Consider the following 25,314-nt stretch of genomic DNA (forward strand, 5'->3'; position numbering starts at 1 on the left):
TGCAATACTTCCCTCAGCAGGTCTCTGAGTTCACTGGTGTGTGCTGCATACTACACAACTTAGCCATCATGATGGGATAGGATTTGACACTGGGGACAGCAGGACCACCTCAGGAGAAAGACGGGAGGAGGAGGACGATGAGCCTTTTATAAGATAACAGAACAGCAACAAAACAACAATAACCCCTGCACCGACCGTCTTTCTCCACCCCCCGCCCTAACCCCCCCCCCACGTAATTACCCTACCCGTGCTGGCTGCAAGTCGGCCAGAGGGCTGCTGTATTTGGGAAGAGACAATGGAGACACCTGTGGATTCCCTAGAGAAGCTCGGGGTATGGAAGGCCCGGCTTCTGAGTGGCAAGGATCTTGCTCGGTCTCACCACTCACAGGTGGTGTTGGTCTGATTGGTGTGAGATTGGGGACTGTAATGCCAAAGGTCGAGACCATCAATTGCGTGTGGCCTTTGACAGCCTCCATGTTCTCACGGGTCGCAGCAACAATCTGCGACATGCCCTCCCTCATGTCCGCGGATAGTGCCGCATTGCTTGCGGGAATACCACCCAAGATCTCCAGGAGCTGTCAGCTGAGCTGGACGCTCTCCCTGGACAGTCCCACCATGTCCAGGTGTGCGTTTGCCTGTCTGTCAGCAGGACCGGCTTTGCCGACTCACCCTCCAGAGAGACGGCATATGGGATTCAACCCCGGGAGTGCGTTGCTGCACACCACTTGTACTCGGGGCCTCTGATGGGTGAAAGCCCGAGAATGTTTCTTCCTCAGAAGAACTAGTGGTCGCAGCAAAAAGAGGTGGTGACTGCATCGGCCGCCCCCACCCGGAATAGTTTGATCAGTTTCCTCCTCCCGTGGAGGTTCCTCGTCCTCGGCATCACCCTCGTCCCTTTCCTCCACCCCCGCCCTATGGGCGGAGGTGGAGGCTTCCATTGGAGGATGTGGCGCCTCCTCATCTGGAAATAGAAAAGATGAGTGGTTAGCAGCAGGGGAGGCGACAGGGTGACATGAGGAAGGTTACATTTGAAGGACCAGTGCTACTCCATTATATGTACCCCACAGACACTGCATCACATTGCCCCAACCCTAGCCCACAGACACGACTTCACATTGTCCCAACCCAGCCTGGAGCTTTTGCAGGACTTGCCCTCACTTTCAAACTGGGGTTCAGCACTCCTACGATTAATTGACCTTCCTGAGGCACTGATGAGACCTGCCACTCTTTCCTCGAGGTCTGTTAATGGCAGTGCCCGGGGCGGACCGGCGCCTTGCCCTGCTGTTCCTGGCGGTTGTGCAAAGATGACAATTGGAATGGTTACCAGCGATACTTTCTGCTCTTGTGGCACACACAGCCATCAAAGCACTTATACCATACTGTGTGCATTTAATACAGTCCCCTGTTTGTCATCATCATCATAGGCAGTCCCTCGAATCGAGGATGACTTGTTTCCACGCCAAAAAGTTCAAAGGTGTTTCAATGAAGGACCTAATATTCCAGGTCCCGAACTAACTAATGAAGGGTGGAAGATGCCGGTGCGTAGATTTTTTTTAACGTGTGGTGACCGTTGCATACCAACCACCACATTGGCTTGACAGAGCTAGCTCTTGGTCCAGTGGCAAGGATTAACCAAGACGACTGGAGGCCAGCTCTGCTGCACGGACCCTAGTGTGCACACATATCGCAGTGTGGGCTGGCCCGTGCTGCCCCTGGGCCCTCGCCTCTTCTGAGCCCCGAACTCGCGCCTCTCCTAGATCACGTTGCTCCACGATCACTCACCACTCCTGCGCCCCAACCCTGCCGCTCCTGCTGTACCTGCCCACGCTCCAATCATCAACCTGGATCTTGGTGACGTCCAATCCAATCTCCCTCTTCACAGCCGTTGCTCTCCTCTGTTTAATGTCCCTGGTAGTTGCACGTGGTTCATGAAGAAGACATCGAAGTGCAGAAACATCTTTTAAGATGTCAAAAAGCAATCTTAATACTGTGTAAAGATCATTCATGGCAAATAAGGTGCAACACTAAGCCTGCCTTTACCAACATGTCAGATTTACAATTTAAGTAATGAAGGAATGAATCAATAAAAATATTACTTACTTTGACGACCCTGTAATGGTCATTGAACCTTTTGCGACGCTACTTGTGGTTCCTCCTGATGTCGTCCACTGAGGAAACCTCGGACACGCTGGTCCATAGACGCCTTAGAACAGCTGGGGAGGGGTTTACTTGCACCCCTCCTATTAAAATCCCTCCATTTACTCTCCTCAGCTGTGATGAGGGCCTCATTTGCCTGATAACTAAATTCTTGGCTCTTTGTCTGTTTAACTTTCCTTGCATCGTGACTGCTAGTGAAAAATGGCTGACTCAGCCCTGGATGTACTGCGCATGTGCAGGCACACCTTGACAGCTGACCAGAATCGCAGGAAGGAAAAATAAAAATCAGAGAAAAAAAATTGTGCATGCGTACAAGGTCCGTTTTTAAAAAAAAATATTGCTAAATTTGGCTCCGGCGCACAAATGCTTTTCTGCAATGCCGGATTTACTGCTATCGCTGGCCACTGTTTGGTGAATTTTGAGAGATCTAGCGTTAGTGGTACCCAGACGGTGGTAAAAACCTGCCGTACTTGTCGCCAAAAAAACGGCTATCGCAAGTACCCGAATTTCTAGATCTCTAGGAGACAGATTGTAGAATGGAAGGTAGCCAACAAGTAGGTACAGAATCAGAAACTTGGAGAGACTCAGAGATAAAGAGACACTGGGGAACATGAGAGGATGAAATCTATAAGATGATGTAGATACATGAATGTTAGGAGCACTGGAGATAATGTGCCAGAACTGGAATCTGTTGTGGTAGTAGTGCACTTTTGGGCCCAAGTTTCCACAGGATAAAAAACGGGCGCCCCTCCGAGCTGGGTGCCCGTTTTTCGTGCCTAAAACGGCGCCAGAAAAAAGACGCGCTATTCTCGAGCGCTTTGCAGCTCCTTGTCTGTTTGGCGCGGCGCCCAGGGGGGCAGAGCCTACACTCGCGCCGATTTTGTAAGTGGGAGGGGGCGGGTACTATTTAAATTAGTTTTTTTCCTGCCGGCAACGCTGCGCGTGCGCGTTGGAGCGTTCGCGCATGCTCAGTGTGGAAAAAAACATTGGCACTCGGCCATTTTTGTAGTTCTTTGTAGCTGTTTAATTTTTGAACATTTTTTAATAAAAGCACATTGCCATCAGCACTGAGGCTACCCTTCTCACTGTCTCCTTCCCCTCCACGGCAACAAACGGCGGTTTCCTCCCCCTCCCTCCCCTCCGCGGCAACAAACGGCTGTCTCCTTCCCCTCCCTCTCCTCCGCGGCAACAAACGGCTGTTTCCTCCCCCTCCCACCCCTCCACAGCAACAAACGGCTGTCTCCTTCCCCTCCCTTCCCTCTGCGGCAACAAATGGCTGTCTCCTTCCCCTCCCTCTACTCCACGGCAACAAACGGCTGTCTCCTTCCCCTCCCTCCCCTCCGCGGCAACGAACGGCTGTCTCCTTCCCCTCCCTCCCCTCCACGGCAACAAACGGCTGTCTCCTTCCCCTCCCTCCCCTCCACGGCAACAAACCGCTGTCTCCTTCCCCTCCCTCCCCTCCGCGGCGGCAACAAACAGCTGTCTCCTTCCCCTCCCTCCCCTCCGCGGTAACAAACGGCTGTCTCCTTCCCCACCCCCGCGGGAACGAACGATGGCTGAAGCACTTTCACACAGGTAGGAAGATGGTTTATTTAATCTTTTCCTTGCTTATAAATGTTTATTCAGGTTGGATTTATTTGTATAATATTTGTCGAAGTATAAATAAGGATTGATTGTAGAATTTAATGACTTCCCTTCCCCTCCCCCCCCCCCCGCCCCCACCTCGTTCTGGACGCCTAATTTGTAATCTGCGCCTGATTTTTTTTAATGTGTAGAACAGATTTTTTCAGTTCTACAAAAATCTTCACTTGCTCCATTCTACTTTAGTTTGGAGTACGTTTTCACTGTGGAAACTTTGAAATCAGGCGTCAGTGGCCGGACACGCCCCCTTTTGAAGAAAAAATTCTGTTCCAAAGTAGAACTGTTCTACCTGACTAGAACTGCAGAAAAAAAAATGTGGAGAATTGCGATTTCTAAGATAGTCCGTTCTCCACCAGTTGCTCCTAAAAATCAGGCTCAAATCATGTGGAAACTTAGGCCCAATGGTGGGATTGTCAGAAATATAGCTAAATCTAGACAATGGGAATGAATATAACATTCAGGGTATAGGACGTTGAAAAAAGACAATGGACAAAAAAGGAGGTGGTGTAGCTCAATATGTTGGACACTTGGAAGATAAAATAAGTTGAACCTATGGGAGTAGAAAGCTACAAAATGAATTACTCTGGTTTCAGTCTCTAGTCCTAAATAAAATCCTAGCTAACACTAGGGATATAAGAACATAAGAAATAGAAGCAGGAATGGGCCCTAGGGCCCATCAAGCCTGCTCCACCATTCAATAAGATCATGGCTGATCATTGACCTCAACTCCACTTTCCTGCCCGATCTCCATATCCCTTGATTCCCCATGACTCCAAAAGTCTACCTATCTCAGCCTTGAACATCCACAGCCCTCTGGGGCAGAGTGTTCCAAAGATTCACAACCCTCTGAGTGAAGAAATTCCTCCTAATCTCTGTCTTAAATGGCCTTCCCCTTATGCTGAGACTGTGACCCCTAGTTCTAGACACTCCAGCCAGGGGAAACAACCTCTCAGCATCTACCCTGTCAATCCCCTTCAGAATCTGTGCCAGGATAGGGAGGACGACAATTTTCTTGAGCAAAGGTAAGAAAGTATGGGAGAACGTAAAGTTAATGGGAATCTTCAATCAGTCTAATATAAACTGAGAAAATCCAAGTGGTTTCGAGTTACAGTTGGTAGATGTAGTGCACGACTGCTACTTGACCATGAGAGGTAGTCTCGAAGGGTAATCCTCATCTTGATTTAGTATTTGTTAATGACTCAGAAAATGTGCAAGACATAGGTGTTGTTGCACTACTGGAATAACGACTACAAAATGATAAAGTTTATGATCTGAAAGTCAAAAATACTTGAGACCAGGAGCCAGGTACTGGAGTTCAGAAGAATGAGAGGGGACCTCATAGAAACGTTTAAAATTCTGACGGGTTTAGACAGGTTAGATGCAGGAAGAATGTTCCCAATGTTGGGGAAGTCCAGAACCAGGGATCACAGTCTGAGGATAAGGGGTAAGCTATTTAGGACCGAGATGAGGAGAAACTTCTTCACCCAGAGAGTGGTGAACCTGTGGAATTCTCTACCACAGAAAGTAGTTGAGGCCAATTCACTAAATATATTCAAAAGGGAGTTAGATGAAGTCCTGACTACTCGGGGGAATCAAGGGTTATGGCGAGAAAGCAGGAATGGGGTACTGAAGTTTCATGTTCAGCCATGAACTCATTGAATGGCGGTGCAGGCTAAAAGGGCTGAATGGCCTGCTCCTGCACCTATTTTCTATGTTTCTATGTAACTTAAACAAGCTAATTTCAATTAAATGAAGGAACAACTAAAACAATTCATTTGGGGTTGGTTGTTCAACAATACTCAGTAAAAGATAAGTGAAACAATGTTGAAGGTATAATACTGAGAAAGTTGGATAAATATATTTTCAAGATCAACAAGCTTTGACTAAGCAAAAGTGAACCTTAAATGGATTAACAAACAAATTAAAAGTGAGATTAGGGGAAAATGGAGAAAGGGGATCACCAGGATGAATATAAGAAAATGAGGAACGCATTAAAAGTATGACAAAAGGGGCAAAGAAAGACCTAAAAAAAGGCATAACAGCTGAGGCTAAGCATAACATAAAAACATTTAGTACCACAAAGTTAAGAGGGCAGTGAGATGAGCGAATCATTATTTTAACCAAATGGACTTCAGTGGGTCAAGAAGAAAGCACACCAGCACCTTTTCAAATTTCCAAAACTTTTCAGTTTGTTTGTTTTATGTGAACTATTCATCAAGTTTCGAGACATATTGCAGCAATATGATGATCTGACACAATAAAATCACCTGATTAATCACTTCATAACACAGCAATTGATATTGATATACAGGATTGATATTTTAACTCTGTAGATATTGGCCCTGAAATTCCAGTCGGAGGTTTCCTTCGGACGAACGCCTCCGATCCGAAGTATCTCTACGAATGTACCTGGTGGTCCCGGAAGCACCTTGGATTCCGGTCGGAGGCCGCCTTTCAACACGCCTCGCAGCGCATCCGCATCTTCGAGATACGGACGGAGAAGCTGGAATCACATGGGCCTGGACAACCAATCACGGTACAGTATTCTCATTGATGGTAATGGGAACTCCGATTTTACAAATTCTCATGACTGAGAATAATCCCCTTAAAACACCCAAACACAACATAAATAAAAGAAAAACACCATGCATATTTTAAATTAATTTAAATTAAAGTTAATTAAATGTTTTAGAAAAAAATATATTTTGGGAATTTTTTTTTAATGTGTTTTAATGGGGTTTAAAATAAACTTACATTAGTGGACATGGTTTTTAACTATAAAAATATGTATTTAAATTTTATTTTTATATGTTTTAAAACTCTTACGCTAATAAAAGTAGGCTATGCGCCTGCTTTTACCAGGCGTAAAAGTTTGAAGGACATATGCTGGGCAAGAGATGGGCAAGTAACCCAATCTCGCCCGCACGGATGTCCTTCTCCCGGGGATGCGGAGGATCTGTCGAGATATCTTGACAGACCGGAAAAGCCCGTTTTTGACGCATGCGCATTGCACGCCAAAAAAGGGCTTTTGCGAGGCTGGAATTTCAGGACCACTGATTTAAGTCACAGAATACCATCAGTACTGATCATCCGTAATAAATACTGACACACGATTACTGAAAGCTAGACTGTAATTTCATGATGTCCAAAATCAGATATTTGAAGTTACAAATTGTAATAATCATGATACCTTACAATTCATTTCTAGATGGAAATGAATTCCACCTAAACTATGCCCATCTCTAACCAGGGGGTTTCTGCGTTCTTTGTCACAATTCCATTCTAAGAAGTACATTACCAGACAAAAGCCCTTTTTGCAAGCTAATTTGTTAATCAGCACGGATTTGTTAAGGGAAGATTGTGCTTGACTAACCTGATTGAATTTTTCGAGGAGGTAACCAGGTGGGTCGATGAGGATAGTGCGTATGATGTAGTGAATATGGACTTTAGCAAAGCTTTTGACAAGGTCCCACATGGTAGATTGGTCACAAAGGTTAAAGCCCATGGGATCCAAGGCAAAGTGGCAAGTTGGATCCAAAATTGTCTTAGAGGTAGGAAGCAAAGGGTAATGGTTGATGGATGTTTTTGTGACTGGAAGGATGTTTACAGTAGGGTTCTACAGGACTCAGTACTAGGTCCCTTGCTTTTTGTGTTTGCATCAATGATCTAGATTTGAATATAGGGAGTATGATTAAGAAGTTTGCAGATAACACTAAAATTGGCTGTGTGGTTGATAATGAAGAGGAAAGTCATGGACTGCAGGAGGATATCAATCTACTCGTCAGGTGGACAGAACAGTGGCAAATGGAATTTAATTCGGAGAAGTGTGTGGTAATGCACTTGGGGAGGGCTAATAAGGAAAGGGTATACACATTAAAAGGTAGGCCACTGAAAAGTGTAGATGAACCTTGGAGTGCTTGTCCACAGATCCCTGAAAGTAGCTGGCCAGGTGGATAAGATGGTTAAGAAGGCATACGGAATGCTTGACTTTATTGGCCGAAACATAGAATACAAGAGCAGGGAGGTCATGCTTAAATTGTATAATACTTTGGTTAAGCCACAGCTGGGAATACTGCATGCAGTTTCTGGTCGCCGTATTATAGGAGGGACGTGATTGCACTAGAGAGGGTGCAGAGGAGATTTACTAGGATGCTGTCTGGAATGGAGAATCTTAACTATCAGGACAGATTGGATAGGCTGGGCTTGTTCTCATTGGAACAGAGGAGGCTGAGAGGCGACCTCATTGAGGTGTATAAAATTTTGAGGGGCCTGGATATAGTGAATAGCGGGCCGATTTCCCTTGGTGGAGGTGTCATTAAAAACATAGAAAATAGGTGCAGGAAGTAGGCCATCCGGCCCTTCGAGCCTGCACCACCATTCAATAAGATCATGGCTGATCATTCCTTCAGTACCCCGATCCTGCTTTCTCTCCATACCCCTTGATCCCTTTAGCCGCAAGGGCCATATCTAACTCCCTCTTGAATATATCCAATGAACTGGCAACAACTCTCTGCGGTAGGGAATTCCATAGGTTAACAATTCTGAGTGAAGAAGTTTCTCCTCATCTCCGTCCTAATTGGCTTACCCCTTATCCTAAGACTATGTCCCCTGGTTCTGAACTTCCCCAACATCGGGAACATTCTTCCTGCATCTAACCTGTGCAGTCCCATCAGAATTTTATGTGTTTCTGAGATCCCCTCTCATCCTTCTACACTCCAGTGAAAACAGGCCCATCGATCCAGTCTCTCATATGTCAGTCCTGCCATCCCAGGAATCAGTCTGGTGAACCTTCGCCGCACTCCCTCAATAGCAAGAACGTCCTTTACGAGGGGGCATAGTTTTAAGGTGGTTGGTGGAAGGTTCAGAGGGGATTTGAGGGGAAGCTTCTTCACGCAGAGGGTTGTGGGGGTCTGGAACTTACTGCCTGGAAGGGTAGTGGATGCAGAAACCCTCGCCACATTTAAAAGATATTTGGATGGGCATTTGAAGTGCCGTAACCTGCAGGGCTACGGACCTAGAGCTGGTTAGTGGGATTAGACTGGATAACCTCTTGTTGGCTGGCGCATATACGATGGTAAGTACTGCAGGGAATCAAATGTGGCCAGAGTGATCTCCTGGACTAGTTTCGATCGCCTGGGTGAGTCGGAGAGTAATTTTCCGAGATTTTTTTCCCCAATTGGCCTGGGTTTTTATGTTTTTTTTCCTCTCCCAGGAGATTGCATGGCTCCGATTGGGATGGAGTGCAGAGTGTTGCTGTGCAAGAGTATCGCAGTTGTGTGGGGTGGACTGGTTGGGCCGGATGCTCTTTGCCTTTCTGCCATTATTCATTGTTCAATATGTAACCTTCAGGACTGCTGACCGACGGCCGTGTGGCTCTTTGTTGGCCGGCGTGGTCACAATGGGCCGAAATGGCCTCCTCCTGCGTTGTAGATTTCTATGTTAATGCAGCATGTAAAACCCACCCGATAAATCTAGAAATCAAGATCTTGTTATTAATTTATAAAAGTGTAAAAAATATAAAATATTAGTTATTAAACATTTTAACTCGTTTACAAATTTACATATATATATCAATAGCCTGCGAGTATCATCAGAGCAGGCCGGGGAGCAAAAGGTGCAGCATGGCGGCCTGGCTCAGTGGCCCCGGCCTGTGAGCACCATTGAAGCAGGCCGGGGAGTGGAAGGCGAGTGTGGCGCCATATCACTCCAGGGAGCAGCACATGCTGGAGCAGGAGAGCAATGGCAGTGAAGAGCGACGTCATTAAGGTCCAGGTCGGTGATTGGAGCGTGGGCAGGTACAGCAGAAGCAGCAAGAGACTGTGGAGGGATGTGATCGGGACCCAGGGGAGGCGTGAGTTCGGGGCCCAGGGCAGCATGGACCAGCCTACACTGCGATATGTGTGCGCACTAGGTCCGTGCAGCAGAGCTGGTCTCCAGTCGTCTTGGTTAATCCTTGCCACTGGACCAAGACCTAGCTCTGTCAAGCCCGTGTGGTGGCTGGTGTGCAACGGCCACCACACGTTAAAAAAATCCACGCACTGGCATCTTCCACCCTTCAAGATTTAGTTCGGGATCTAGAATTTTAGGTCCTTCATTGAAACATCTGTGAACTTGTTGGGGTGGAAGCAAGTCATCCTCGATTCGAGGGACTGCCTATGATGATGAATGTTTGTATCAAATATATACCAACAATTTAGTGTCATCTTTCACCAACACTATCCATAAGTAAATTGTTCACTCAGTTTTTTTTAAATGAGCTTTTAGGTGAGATAATTTTCCACCTAGTATATTTTCTGGTTTCTCTTTTTCAATCACTGCTCCTTTCTAGGTTTCCTTAGTACATTGATTCCTAACCAACAGGCAAATGATAATACCTGTACTATTAGGCCCCTGCTGATGTCACTATTGAATTGTCCACTAGATGGCGTGCATAAGCATACTGGCGCAACTCAAAACTCTTCCCTGCCTTTGGACAAGCGTCTTGCTTATACATGGCGGCTGAGAATTTCCTTCATCTTTGGGTTATTTGCCCCCAGAGACATGAAAATCCATTACCCGGCCTAAAATATCAAGCAATTTTGCCCATAAGTGAGTTAGCATGTAAGTACAATGTGCTCAAATTTCCTCTCTTTTATGATTGCACTGAATTATTAATCCTTCCACCCAGAAGCATGACCGTCCATAGTAATGGCCTCACCTCTCAAGTTACTGAGCCTTGTACTAAGCTGACCTTATGGGACCGTTTTCTAGTGACAGACCCCGGATGAGGTACAGTGTCCCCAGGCAAACAATGTCCCAGGAAGAGTCTTCGGTTCAGGAAACTCATGGTCCGCTGAAATGTCAATCTTCGTCACACCTCAGATCTTCGAGACCAGAGTGAGGCATTCATTTGTTAGGGCTACTTTGCTGTGTTCCCACGCTGTGTATCCCCAGATTCGGTTAAGAAAATTTGGTCACTCTATTTTGTATGTGATTTTCCTGCAATTGCATTTGCTCAGAGGCTCTCTTCAAATTACAACTAGGTTTACAAGAAACAGTAATTTTTCTCTTTAATTGAAATTTGTAAGCATTTTAATTTTATTATCCTCACTGAGACCTGCACAATGGCTTTTTTGTCTCTTTAAATGCATTCTTAATGCGTAAGTATATGTTGCATTAAAAATTGAAAAGCTTGCCAATTGCAACCCCCGTCCCTTAAACATGTTGTGCCTAATGTACATAAATGATGTTTACATCAGTTAAAACTGTAATTTTCTTAATTAAAGAAGAAATATATGGTGTGAGTTCAGTCCTATCCTCGGGCCTGGATTGTTTATGCTGATTTACTCCCATTTTACATTCGGTTCTATTCTAACGAGCAGGAAGTTTAACATTAGCAGTGTGGGCTCCAGTACTAATGTTCATTTTCATTTGTGAAACACATTTTTGGGACATTTTCCTATGTTAAATGCAACTTACTGTTCTAATGTGTTGATCTCCAGCAAGTAGATCCATATCGCCTAATTTCATGTGTTACTCAAATCCGATCACAAGATGAAGCAGCTTGTGGTGGCTGATGGGGAAGGGCTGGGTGAATAAAATGGCCTGCTCTCTATAGGGTTGCCAACTGTGGTTGGACGTGTCCCTGGAGGTTTTGTTACATGACATACTGCCTTACCCAGCCAATCGAAAAGCGAGCAGACTCATTGGCTGATTCTGGACACTCAATCGGATAACAATGAGTCTTTTCTCCCAATCTCTGATATTTTAACTAATAAACAAAATTGTTCAAAGAAAATGAAAAAAACACACTTTTGAATTGTCCAGATGATTTTTCTCCAGGGTTTTTGCTCACAGCAGTGTCCGAGAGATCAATCTTAACTTTGTGGGTTGCCAACACACACAACATTAATGCAACCAGACATAAAAACAGAGAGTAACTGCCCTGCACTGTACTGTCACTGCAGGGAGATGTTGTCGTCACCTTCAAGAAGTTGCAGGCAGTCCTGGCTCAGGTCCTTGCAAAAATCCTCTCTTAACATGAATTATTCTGCCTCCACGCCATTCCTGACTCTCTCTCCATCCTGAAACGTGCTGAGACTGTTCCAGGCGTGCGCGCTTCGCACACCCATGCACAACTTTGACTCAACCCAAAATACAAGCTTCTGGACATAAAAAAAAACTTGCATTCATGACCTTGGGACATCCCGAAGCGCTTTACAGCCAATGAAGTTCTTTTAAAGTATAGTCACTGTTGTAATATAGGAAACGCGGCAGCCAATTTGTGTACATCAAGCTCCCACAAACAGCAATATAATACTGACTAGATGATTTATTTTTAGTGATGTTGATTGAAATATAAGTATTAGCAAGGACACCGGGGATAACTCCCTGGTTCTTCAAAATAGTGCCATGGGATCCAAGAAAGCAGATGGGGCCTCGATTTAACGTCTCATCCGAAAGACAGCACCTCCGACAGTGCAGCTGCCCCTCAGTACTGCACTTAAATTCAGCCTAAGTGTTTGTGCTCAGGTTTCTGGAGTGAGACTTGAATCCACAACCTTCTGACTCAGAGGCAGGAGTGCTACCCACCGAGCACAGCAGGCACTGACAAGTGTGCAACAAGCAGGTGCAGTGAGGCTGTGGTGAACAGCTAATTGGCTGCTACACTATTTAAAAATGTCAGCCCAGTTCTCCATCAAAATAAAATAATGTGCAGCAAAAGGTAGGTCACCTCCAAAGGAACTTTTCTCTCGAGTTGCCAGTGGCAATGCTCGGGATACGATCCATCAATATTGACTTCCGTTGAAATCGGGAAGTTTGGGAACCCTAGCCCTGTAAGAAATGAGCATGTTTGATTGTTGGTGAAGCAGCATTGGATAGGGGCATGGCTTGGAGTCTAGCGAGTCTTTCCTCTTGACTGATGTATAGTTCCATGACGGAGCACCATAAAGAGGAACTATTTTTATGGGGGTGGGGAGAAGAGTCTTAAATTTTGACTCCGTTTAATTTCCTTTATATTTTCAGGTCTAGCGCTGGAGCAGAATGAGTGCAGAAGCAGCTGATCGTGAGGCAGTGACCTCTAGCCGACCCTGCACTCCACCTCAAACGATTTGGTTTGAGTTCCTGTTGGATGAAGGACTGCTTGAAAAACATTTGCAGAAGTCTTATCCAGGTATGTTTAGACATCCTGCCTCAGAAGGATTGTGCCATGCAGTTTACAGCTGCTGCTACAGAAAGCAAGTGTTCCAGTAATTACCGTCACTTCCTTCTATCGAGAGCATCACGTGCTGTTACTGTCGTCATGCTGTTTTTAAAACCATGACTGTCATTCTGCCTTTTTTATAGCTGAAACAGGAAGTACAACATCTGAGCTACTCAGCTGCAACGTATTACAAGAAAGAAAACTTGCTAAACAAAATACCATCCTTGAACTAAATATTTTGGTAGCTTCTTGGAAAAATATCACACAAGCTGTTAGAAGACTTAGCAGAAAACATTTGATCTATTGGGCCAGCAGTAAGCATTCTGTATAAAATTTTAAAATTAGTTTTATTTTCCCTTTGCTGATTCTTTGGGTATCAGAATTTCCCCTTTTTTCATCTGCCTGCGTGTTTGAAAATGAAATGGAAAACTGAACTCAATAGGCACAACAGATGCCCAGTATGTTCAGGGCTTGTAGTTTGTTGCTTCTTGAGTGAGACACGCAACACCCGTATGTTTAGTCAGCCAGTTCCAAATCTCCAGTTTAATAAAATTCAGCTGAGAAGGCACACTCACAAAGACTCTCCCACTCTAGGCATCATCAAGGACCCTGATATATTTGTGAATAAAGGTACCATCTAGTGTAGCATTAAGCCATACAAACCAGAACGTGACTGGCTTGTTTCCAGTCTGTGCTGAGTTAATTGATCTAAGCTGGGTCTCTGGCAGGAGTCTCCTTGCCCCTAGGCTATAGAGGAAAAGAAACCTCAGCCACGATTCCTGCACCTGAATTCTGTCTAGTGCTTTCTGCTGGATTGAGAGTGTATATAGATGTCCGGTTGAGGACAGGACCGAACTTGGATACTTGCACCATCTACGATTGATACTTCTGACACTGTCCAGGATCACACATGCAGTACGGCCTTTGGGACAAGGTATTGCAGGGCTGCTGGCACCGTATATTCTGGAGAAGTGGTGGAAAAGGACTGAGAGATTCTAGCTGCAACTCTGAATACAGTTGGGCTCCATTAAACTCCAACTTGTGCTTCATCTACCGTTCAGTTCTGCCGCCTATAATTGCCTGGATTTGGTGACGCCAGGAGGTTCCAAGGCATACCTAAAAAAAAGTGTGTTTTTTGCTGGTGCCATGAGTGGTGTCTCAGTGGCAACATGAAAATTAGTGTAAAAAGGAATAGCTGGCATTACGCAAAGCAGCTTAATCTGTCCCCAAGATATGCAACGCAGTCCTTTCGTTGATGGGCTGTATGAGCTTCCGAAGGAATAATCTCAGCAGTGGAATTTACCACTCTGCGGTTTTATGGCACTGTACCTTTTGTGCTGCATGATGCTTTCATGAAGGAAGAAATAGAAGAAACTCATACCCATGCCCTGACTATTTCTCGCTCCTCATCACTGTCTCATGGTTCCACAGTGATTTTCCCATTCCCCGGTTGCTGTTTCTACACTTGAGCTTTCAGTTTAACAAAATACATCTCACATGCAGGTGTTTTTTTTTTTAAGATTTATTTATTTTAGAATAGACTCATTATCTGGATCTCCTCACTGTAGTTTTACACTCACTGAAGTGATATACTTTTCTTCCATGTATATTGCAAGAAATCCCTGCTCACAGGGCACGCATCAGTACTTTGTTTTCTGTCAGCACCAGCAGTGTCATAGCTCATGCTCTCAAAGTAGGAAGTTTCTAGGATTAGGCAGTTCCACTCAGCAGTTCTAAGTTGTCCTCATCTTGACTTGATTGAATAAGTTCTCACGTTCAGTAGACATTTTCCCCTTTAAGGCAGTGCTTTATTTTGTTTAGATTAAAGTTGTTTCAGTACATGAATCATAGAATGGTTACAGAACAGAAGGCGGCGATTCGGCCCGTCGAGCCTGTGCCGACTCTCAGCTAGTCATGGCAGGAGAGCCCAGATACGTGTCATGCTCCTCCAATACTATGTGGGAAGCCAGGGACGGTTCCAGTGTCCCGGACGACTACATGTGCGGGAAGTGTATCCATCTGCAGCTCCTGACAGACCACATTGCGGCACTAGAGCTGCGCATGGATTCACTCTACAGCATCCGCAGGTAAAGGTTACTCAGGCAGATAGTGAATGGGTGACCATCAGGCAGAGCAGTGGAAGGAAGGTAGTGCAGGGGTCATCTCCCTCCAAAACAGATACACCGCCTTGGGTGCTGTTAGGGGGGGGGAAATGACTCATCAGGGGAGGGCAGCAGCAGCCAAGTTCATGGCATCATGGGTGGCGCTGCTGCACAGGAGGGCAGGAAAAAGAGTGGGAGAGCTATAGTGGTAGGGGATTCTATTGTAAGGGGGATAGATAGACATTTCTGCGGCCGCAATCGAGACTCCAGGATGGTATGTTGCCTCCCTGGTGCAAGGGTCAAGGATGTCTTTGAGCAGCTGCAGGACATTTTGGAGGAGGAAGGTGAACAGCCAGTTGTCGTGGTGCATCTAGGTACCAACGATATAGGTAAAAAAAGGGATGAGGTCCAACAAGCTAATTTCGGGAGCTAGGAGTTAAATTAAAAAGTAGTAATCTCAGGATTGCGACCAGTGCCATGTGCTAGTCAGAGTAGAAATTGCAGGATAGCTAAGATGAATACGTGGCTTGAAGAGTGGTGCAGGAGGGAGGGATTCAAATTCCTGGGACATTAGAACCGGTTCTGGGGGAGGTGGGACCAGTACAAACTGGACAGTCTGTACCTGGGCAGGACCGGAACCAATATCCTAGGGAGAGTGTTTGCTAGTGCTGTTGGGGAGGGGTTAAACTAATATGGCAGAGGGATGGGAACCTATGCAGGGAGACAGAGGGAAGTAGAATGGGGGCAGAATCAAAAGATAGAAGAAAAGTAAAAGTGAAGGGCAGAGAAACCCAAGGCAAAAATCAAAAAGGGCCATATTACAGCAAAATTCTAAAGGGGCGAAGTGTGTTAAAAAGATGAGCCTGAAGGCTCTGTGCCTCAATGCGAAGAGTATTCATAATAAGGTGGACGAATTAACTGCGCAGGCTCCAGGGTGACCAAGGCTGGGAACTCAACATCCAGGGGTATTCAACATTCAGGAAGAATAGACAGAAAGGAAAAGGAGGTGGGGTAGCGTTGCTGGTTAAAGAGGAAATTAACGCAATAGTAAAGAAGGACATTAGTTTGGATGATGTGGAATCTGCATGGGTAGAGCTGCGGAATACCAAAGGGCAGAAAACGCTAGTGGGAGGTTGTGTACAGACCACCAAACAGTAATAGTGAGGTTGGGGACAGCATCAAACAAGAAATTAGGGATGCGTGCAATAAAGGTACAGCAGTTATCATGGGCGACTTTAATCTACACATAAATTGGGCTAAGCAAACTGGTAGCAATACGGTGGAGGAGGATTTCCTGGAGTGTATTTGGGATGGTTTTCTAGACCAATATGTTGAGGAACCAACGAGAGGGCTGGCCATCCTAGATTGGGTGATGTGTAATGAGAAAGGACTAATTCGCAATCTTGTGCGAGGCCCCTTGGGGAAGAGTGACCATAATGTGGTAGAATTCTTTATTAAGATGGAGAGTGACAGTTAATTCAGAGACTAGGATCCTGAACTTAAAAAAAGGTAACTTCAATGGTATAAGATGTGAATTGGCTAGAATAGACTGCCGAATGATATTTCAAGGGTTGACAGTGGCTAGGCAATGGCAAATATTTAAAGATCACATGGATGAACTTCAACAATTGTAAGTCCAAATGGTATATTTGGACTTTCAGAAGGCTTTCGACAAGGTCCCACACAAGAGATTAACGTGCAAAGTTAAAGCACATGGGATTGGGGGTAGTGTGCTGACAAGGATTGAGAACTGGTTGTCAGACAGGAAGCAAAGAGTAGGAGTAAATGGGGACTTTTCAGAATGGCAGGCAGTGACTAGTGGGGTACCGCAAGGTTCTGTGCTGGGGCCTCAGCTGTTTACACTGTACATTAATGATTCAGATGAGGGGATTAAATGTAGTATCTCCAAATTTGCGGATGACACTAAGTTGGGTGGCAGTGTGAGCTGCGAGGAGGATGCTATGAGGCTGCAGAGCGACTTGGTTAGGTGAGTGGGCAAATGCATGGCAGATGAAGTATAATGTGGATAAATGTGAGGTTATCCACTTTGGTGGTAAAAACAGAGAGACAGACTATTATCTGAATGGTGACAGATTAGGAAAAGGGGAGGTGCAACGAGACCTGGGTGTACATCAGTCATTGAAGGTTGGCATGCAGGTACAGCAGGTGGTTAAGAAAGCAAATGGCATGTTGGCCTTCATAGTGAGGGGATTTGAGTACAGGGGCAGGGAGGTGTTGCTACAGTTGTACAAGGCCTTGGTGAGGCCACACCTGGATTATTGTGTACAGTTTTGGTCTCCTAACCTGAGGAAGGACATTCTTGCTATTGAGGGAGTGCAGCGAAGGTTCACCAGACTGATTCCCGGAATGGCGGGACTGACCTATCAAGAAAGACTGGATCAACTGGGTTTGTATTCACTGGAGTTCAGAAGAATGAGAGGGGACCTCATAGAAACGTTTAAAATTCTGATGGGTTTAGACAGGTTAGATGCAGGAAGAATGTTCCCAATGTTGGGGAAGTCCAGAACCAGGGGTCACAGTCTAAGGATAAGGGGTAAGCCATTTAGGAGCGAGATGAGGAGAAACTTCTTCACCCAGAGAGTGGTGAACCTGTGGAATTCTCTACCACAGAAAGTTGTTGAGGCCAATTCACTAAATATATTCAAAAAGGGAGTTAGACGAAGTCCTTACTACTAGGGGGAATCAAGGGGTATGGCGAGAAAGCAGGAATGGGGTACTGAAGTTGCATGTTCAGCCATGAACTCATTGAATGGCGGTGTAGGCGAGAAGGGCCGAATGGCCTACTCCTGCACCTATTTTCTATGTTTCTATGTACATCCCTGTCTGGAGTAAAAATAAAACGGGGAAGCTGGCTCAACCGTGGTCAACAAGGAAAATTAAGAATAGTGATAAATCCAAGGAAGAGGCATATAAATTGGCCAGAAAAAGCAGCAAACCTGAGGACTGGGAGAAATTTAGAATTTAGCAGAGGAGGACAAACAGTTTAATTAGGAGGGGGAAAATAGAGCATGAGAGGAAGCTTGCTGGGAGCATAAAAACTGACTGCAAAAGCTTCCATAGATATGTGAAGAGAAAAAGGTTAATGAAGACAAACATAGGTCTCTTGCAGTCAGAATCAGGTGAACTTATAATGGGGAACAAAGAAATGGCAGACCAATTGAACAAACACTTTGATTTTGTCTTCACAAAGGAAGACGCAAATAACCTTCCAGAAATACTAGGGGACCGAGGGTCTAGTGAGAAGGAGGAACTGAAGGATATCCTTATTAGGCGGGAAATTGATGGGATTGAAGGCCGATAAATCCCCAGGGCCTGATAGTCTGCATCCCAGAGTACTTAAGGAAGTGGCCCTAGAAATAGTGGATGCATTGGTGATCATTTTCCAACAGTTTATCGACTCTGGATCAGTTCCTATGGACTAGAGGGTAGCTAATGTAACACCACTTTTTAAAAAAGGAGGGAGAGAGAAAACGGGGAATTATAGACCGGTTAGCCTGACATCAGTAGTGGGGAAAATGTTGGAATCAGTTATTAAAGATAAAATAGCAGCGCATTTGGAAAGCAGTGACAGGGTTGGTCCAAGTCAGCATGGATTTATGAAAAGAAAATCATGCTTGACAGATCGTCTAGAATTTTTTGAGGATGTAACTAGTAGAGTGGACAAGGAGAACCAGTGGATGTGGTGTATTTGGACTTTCAAAGGCTTTTGACAAGATCCCACACAAGAGATTGGTGTGCAAAATTAAAGCACATGGTATTGGGGGTAATGTACTGAGGCGGATAGAGAACTGGTTGGCAGACAGGAAGCAGAGAGTCGGGATAAACGGGACGTTTTCAGAATGGCAGGCAGTGACTAGTGGGGTGCCGCAGGGCTCAGTGCTGGGACCGCAGCTATTTACAATATATATCAATGATTTAGATGAAGGAACTGAGTGTAATATCTCCAAGTTTGCAGGTGACACTAAGCTGGGTGGCGGTGTGAGCTGTGAGGAGGATGCTAAGAGACTGCAGGGTGACTTGGACAGGTTAGGTGAGTGGGCAAATGCATGGCAGATGCAGTATAATGTGGATAAATGTGAGGTTATCCACTTTGGTGGCAAAAACACGGAGGCAGAACATAATCTGAATGGCGGCAGATTAGGAAAAGGGGAGGTGCAACGAGACCTGGGTGTCATGGTACATCAGTCATTGAAAGTTGGCATGCAGGTACAGCAGGCGGTGCAGAAGGCAAATGGCATGTTGGCCTTTATAGTTCGGGGATTTGAGTATTGGAGCAGGGAGGTATTCCTGCAGTTGTACAGGGCCTTGGCGAGGCAGCAGCAGCCACGTTCATGGCACCATGGCTGGCTCTGCTGCACAGAAGGGCAGGAAAAAGAGTGGGAGAGCGATAGTGATAGGGGATTCAATTGTAAGGGGAATAGATAGGCGTTTCTGCGGCCGCAACCGAGACTCCAGGATGGTATGTTGCCTCCCTGGTGCAAGGGTCAAGGATGTCTCGGAGCAGATGCAGGACATTCTGAAAAGGGAGGGTGAACAGCCAGTTGTCGTGGTGCACATTGGTACCAACGATATAGGTTTAAAAAAAAAGGATGAGGTCCTACGAGACGAATTTAAGGAGCTAGGAGCTAAATTAAAATGTAGGACCTCAAAAGTAGTAATCTCAGGAATGCTACCAATGCCACGTGCTAGTCAGAGTAGGAATCGCAAGATAGCTCAGATGAATACGTGGCTTGAGCAGTGGTGCAGCAGGGAGGGATTCAAATTCCTGGGGCATTGGAACCGGTTCTGGGGGAGGTGGGGCCAGTACAAACCGGACGGTCTGCACCTAGGCAGGACCGGTACCAATGTCCTAGGGGGGAGTGTTTGCTAGTGCTGTTGGGGAGGAGTTAAACAAATATGGCAGGGGGATGGGAACCAATGCAGGGAGACAGAGGGAAACAAAAAGGAGACAAAAGCAAAAGACAGAAAGGAGATGAGTAAAAGTGGAGGGCAGAGAAACCCAAGGCAAAAAACAAAAAGGGCCACGGAATGTAAAGGGGCTGCAGGAGGGGTCAAAACTAAAAATTGTTTAAAAACTAGGATTAAAACACTACCTAAACGCACGCAGCATTCGAAATAAAGTAAATGAGTTGACGGCACAAATCATTACAAATGGGTATGATTTGGTGGACATTACAGAAACGTGGTTGCAGGGTGGCCAAGACTGGGAATTAAACACACAGGGGTATCTGACGATTCGGAAAGATAGACAAGAAGGGAAAGGAGGTGGGGAGCTCTGTTAATAAAGGATGTTTTCAGGGCAGTTGTGAGAGACGATATTGGCTCTAATGAACAAAATGTTGAATCATTGTGGGTGGAGATTAGAGATAGTAAGGGGAAAAAGTCACTGGTGGGCGTAATTTATAGGCCCCCAAATAATAACTTCACGGTGGGGCGGGCAATAATCAAGGGAATAATGGAGGCATGTGAAAAAGGAACGGCAGTAATCATGGGGGATTTTAACCTACATATCGATTGGTCAAATCAAATTGCACAGGGTAGCCTTGAGGAGGAATTCATAGAATGCATACGGGATTGTTTCTTAGAACAGTATGTTACAGAACCTACAAGGGAGCAAGCTATCTTAGATCTGGTCCTGTGTAATGAGACAGGAATAATAAACGATCTCCGAGTAAAAGATCCTCTCGGAATGAGTGATCACAGTATGGTTGAATTTGTAATACAGATTGAGGGTGAGGAAGTAGTGTCTCAAACGAGCGTACTATGCTTAAACAAAGGGGACTACAGTGGGATGAGGGCAGAGTTGGCTAAAGTAGACTGGAAACACAGACTAAACGGTGGCACAATTGAGGAACAGTGGAGGACTTTTAAGGCACTCTTTCATAGTGCTCAACAAAAATATATTCCAATGAAAAGGAAGGGCGATAAGAGAAGGGATAACCAGCCGTGGATAACCAAGGAAATTAAGGAGAGTATCAAATTAAAAACCAATGCGTATAAGGTGGCCAAGGTTAGTGGGAAAATAGAAGATTGGGAAAATTTTAAACGACAGCAAAGAATGACTAAGAAAGCAATAAAGAAAGGAAAGATAGATTATGAAGGTAAACTTGCGCAAAACATAAAAACAGATAGTAAAAGCTTTTACCGATATATAAAACGGAAAAGAGTGACTAAAGTAAAAGTTGGTCCCTTATAAGATGAGAAGGGGGATTTAATAATGGGAAATGTGGAAATGGCTAAGACCTTAAACAATTATTTTGCTTCGGTCTTCACAGTGGAAGACACAGAAACCATGCCAGAAATTGCTGGTCACAGGAATGTGGGAAGGGAGGACCTGGAGACAATCACTATCACTAGGGGGGTAGTGCTGGACAGGGTAATGGGACTCGAGGTAGACAAGTCCGCTGGTCCGATGAAATGCATCCCAGGGTATTAAAAGAGATGGCAGAAGTTATAGCAGATGCATTCGTTATAATCTACCAAAATTCTCTGGACTCTGGGGAGGTACCAGCGGATTGGAAAGCAGCTAATGTAACGCCTCTGTTTAAAAAAGGGGGCAGACAAAAGGCAGTTAACTATAGGCCAGTTAGTTTAACATCTGTAGTGGGGAAAATGCTTGAAACTATCATTAAGGAAGAAATAGCGGGACATTTAGATAGGAATAGTGCAATCAAGCAGACGCAGCATGGATTCATGAAGGGGAAATCATGTTTAACTAATTTACTGGAATTCTTTGAGGATATAATGAGCATGGTGGATAGAGGTGTACCGATGGATGTGGTGTATTTAGATTTCCAAAAGGCATTCGATAAGGTGCCACACAAAAGGTTACTGCAGAAGATAAAGGTACGCGGGGTCAGTGGAAATGTATTAGCATGGATAGAGAATTGGCTGGCTAACAGAAAGCAGAGAGTCGGGATAAATGGGTCCTTTTCGGGTTGGAAATCGGTGGTTAGTGGTAAGCCACAGGAATCGGTGCTGGGACCACAACTGTTTACAATATACAAAGATGACCTGGAAGAGGGCGACAGAGTGTAGTGTAACAAAATTTGCAGATGACACAAAGATTAGTGGGAAAGCAGGTTGTGTAGAGGACACAGAGAGGCTGCAAAGAGATTTAGATAGGTTAAGCGAATGGGCTAAGGTTTGGCAGATGGAATACAATGTCGGAAAGTGTGAGGTCATCCACCTTAGGGGAAAAAACAGAAAAAGGGAATATTATTTGAATGGGGAGAAATTATAACATGCTGCGGTGCAGAGGGACCTGGGGGTCCTTGTGCATGAATCCCAAAAAGTTAGTTTGCAGGTGCAGCAGGTAATCAGGAAGGTGAATGGAATGTTGGCCTTCATTGCGAGAGGGATGGAGTACAAAAGCAGGGAGGTCCTTCTGCAACTGTACAGGGTATTGTTGAGGCCGCACCTGGAGTACTGCGTGCAGTTTTGGTCACCTTATTTCAGGAAGGATATACTAGCTTTGGAGAGGGTACAGAGACGATTCACTCTGCTGATTCCGGAGATGAGGGGGTTACCTTATGATGATAGATTGAGTAGACTGGGTCTTTACTCGTTGGAGTTCAGAAGGATGAGGGGTGATTTTATAGAAACATTTAAAATGATGAAAGGGATAGACAAGATAGAGGCAGAGAGGTTGTTTCCACTGGTCGGGGAGACTAGAACTAGGGGGCACAGCCTCAAAATACAAGGGAGCCAATTTAAAACCGAGTTGAGAAGGAATTTCTTCTCCCAGAGGGTTGTGAATCTGTGGAATTCTCTGCCCAAGGAAGCAGTTGAGGCTAGCTCATTGAATGTATTCAAGTCACAGATAGATTTTTAACCAATAAGGGAATTAAGGGTTACGGGGAGCAGGCGGGTAAGTGGAGCTGAGTCCACGGCCAGATCAACCATGATCTTGTTGAATGGCAGAGCAGGCTAGATGGCCTACTCCTGTTCTTAATTCTCATGTTCTTATGTTCATCTGGAATATTGTGTTCAGTTTTGGTGGTCAGTTCTGGCTATTGAGGGAGTGCAGCGAAGGTTCACCAGACTGATTCCTGGGATGGCAGGACTGCCACATGGAGAGATTGGATCGACTGGGCCTGTATTCACTGGAGTTTAGAAGAATGAAAGCGGATCTCATAGAAACATATAAAATACTGACGGGACTGCACAGGTCAGATACTGTATCTGCCATGTATTTGCCCACTCACCTAACCTGTCCAAGTCACCCTGCAGCCTCTTAGCATCCTCCTCGCAGCTCACACCGCCACGAGAGTTGTTAACCTGTGAAATTCTCTGCCGCAGAGAGTTGATGCCAGTTCGTTGGATCTATTCAAGAGGGAGTTAGATGTGGTCCTCATGGCTAAAGGGATCAAGGGTTATGGAGAGAAAGCAGTAAAGGGGTACTGAGGTGAATGATCAACCATGATCTTGAATGGTGGTGCAGGCTCAAAGGGCTGAATGGCTTACTCCTGCAGCTATTTTCTATGTTTCTAGTCCCACTCCCCTGCTCTTTCCCTGTAGCCCTGCAATTTTTTTTCCTTCAGAAAATTATCCAACTCCCTTTTGAAAGATAAACTTAAGTTTGCCTCCTCCACCCTTTCAGGGAGTGCATTCCAGATCTTAACCACTCGCTGTGCAAAAAAGTTTTATCTTGCGTCGCCTTTGGTTCTTTCGGCAGTCATCTTAAATCTGTGTCCTCTGGTTCTCAACCCTTCTGCCAATGGGAACAGTTTCTCTCTATCTACCCTGTGCGGACCCCTCATGATTTTGAATACTTCTATCAAATCTCCTCTCCATTTTCTCTGCTCCAAGGAGAACAACCCCAACTTCTCCAGTCTATCAACGTAACAAAAGTCCCTCATTCCTGGAATCATTTTCGTAAATCGTTTCTGCACCTTTTCTAAGGCCTTCATATCCTTCCTAAAGCGTAGTGCCCATAATTGGACACAGTACTCCAGTTGGGACCCACTCAGTTTTTTTAATACAGGTTCATCATCATTTCCACACTTTTGTACTCTATACCTGTATTCATGAACCCCAGGATCTGGTGAGCCGTTTTAACTGCTTTCTCTACCTGTCCTGCCACCTTTAACGAACAACGATTTATGCACGTGTACCCCCAGGTATCTGTGTTTGTGCACCCTCTTTAGGATTGTACCATTTCGTTTATATGTCCTCTCCTCATTTTTTTCTCCCAAAATGCATCACTTCACACTTTTTTGCATTAAATTTAATCTGCCACGTGTCAGCCCATTTCACCAGCCTGCCTGTCTTCTTGAAGTCTTATCACTCTCCTCCTCACCGTTCACTATACTTCCAAGTTTTGTGTCATCTGCAAATTTTCAAATTATGCCCTGTATACCCAATCCAAGTCATTAATTTACATCAAGAAAAGCAGTGGTCCTAGAACCGACCCCTGTGGAACATCACTGTGTACCTTCCTCCAGACCGAAAAACAACCGTTCACCACTACTCTCTGTTTCCTGTCACTTAGCCAATTTCGTATCCAGGCTGCCACTGTCCCTTTTATTGCATGGTCTTCAATTTTTCTGGTAAGTCTATTATGTGGCACTTTGTCGAACGCCTTTTGGAAATCCATGTACACTGCGTCAACCGCATTACCAACATCAGGCCTCTCTGTTACCTCATCAAAAAGTTCGATCAAGTTGGTTAAACACAATTTGCCTTTAACAACTCCGTGCTGGTTTTCCTTAATTAATCCAATTCTATCCAAGTGACCTGTTAATTTTATCTCTGATTATTGTTTCTAAAAGCTTCCCCACTCCCGAGGTTAAACTGACCAGCCTATAGTTGCTGGGTTTATCTTTACACCCTTTTTTGAACAATGGTGTAACATTTGCAATTCTCCAGTCCTCTGACACCACCCCCATATCAATGGAGGATTGGAATAATATGGCCAGTACCTCCGCGATTATTGCCCTCAATTCCCTCAGCATTCTAGGATGCATCCCATCTGCTCCTGATGATTTATCTCCTTAAGTACAGTCAGCCTTTCTAGTACCTCGTTTTTATCAATTTTTATCCAATCAAGTGTCTCTACTACCTCCTCCTTCACAATGTCTATAGAAGAATCCTCTTCCTTGGTAAAGACAGATGCAAAGTACTCATTTAATACCTCAGCCTTACCCTCTGCCTCCATCATAGGTCTCCTTTTTGGTCCCTAATCTGCTACACCCCTTCTCTTACTAT

At 45.1% G+C, this 25,314-nt stretch overlaps 1 protein-coding gene across 5 annotated transcripts in view; it reads left to right on the forward strand.

Moving 5' to 3' along the window:
- ints8 (integrator complex subunit 8) overlaps positions 1-25,314 on the forward strand; it is a 166,891-nt gene that overhangs the window by 37,527 nt on the left and 104,050 nt on the right. For 4 of the 5 annotated variants that reach the window (XM_070894311.1, XM_070894333.1, XM_070894326.1 and 1 more), the window contains exons 2-3: positions 6,132-6,334; positions 12,805-12,952. In XM_070894311.1, the coding sequence (XP_070750412.1) occupies positions 12,823-12,952 (130 nt within the window). In that variant the 5' untranslated portion in view covers positions 6,132-6,334; positions 12,805-12,822. The remainder of the gene's footprint in view (positions 1-6,131; positions 6,335-12,804; positions 12,953-25,314) is intronic. The other variant, XM_070894320.1, reaches the window with a different exon arrangement.

The sequence above is a fragment of the Pristiophorus japonicus genome, chromosome 1 (genome assembly GCF_044704955.1).
Source record: "Pristiophorus japonicus isolate sPriJap1 chromosome 1, sPriJap1.hap1, whole genome shotgun sequence".
Taxonomy (NCBI): Eukaryota; Metazoa; Chordata; class Chondrichthyes; family Pristiophoridae; genus Pristiophorus; species Pristiophorus japonicus.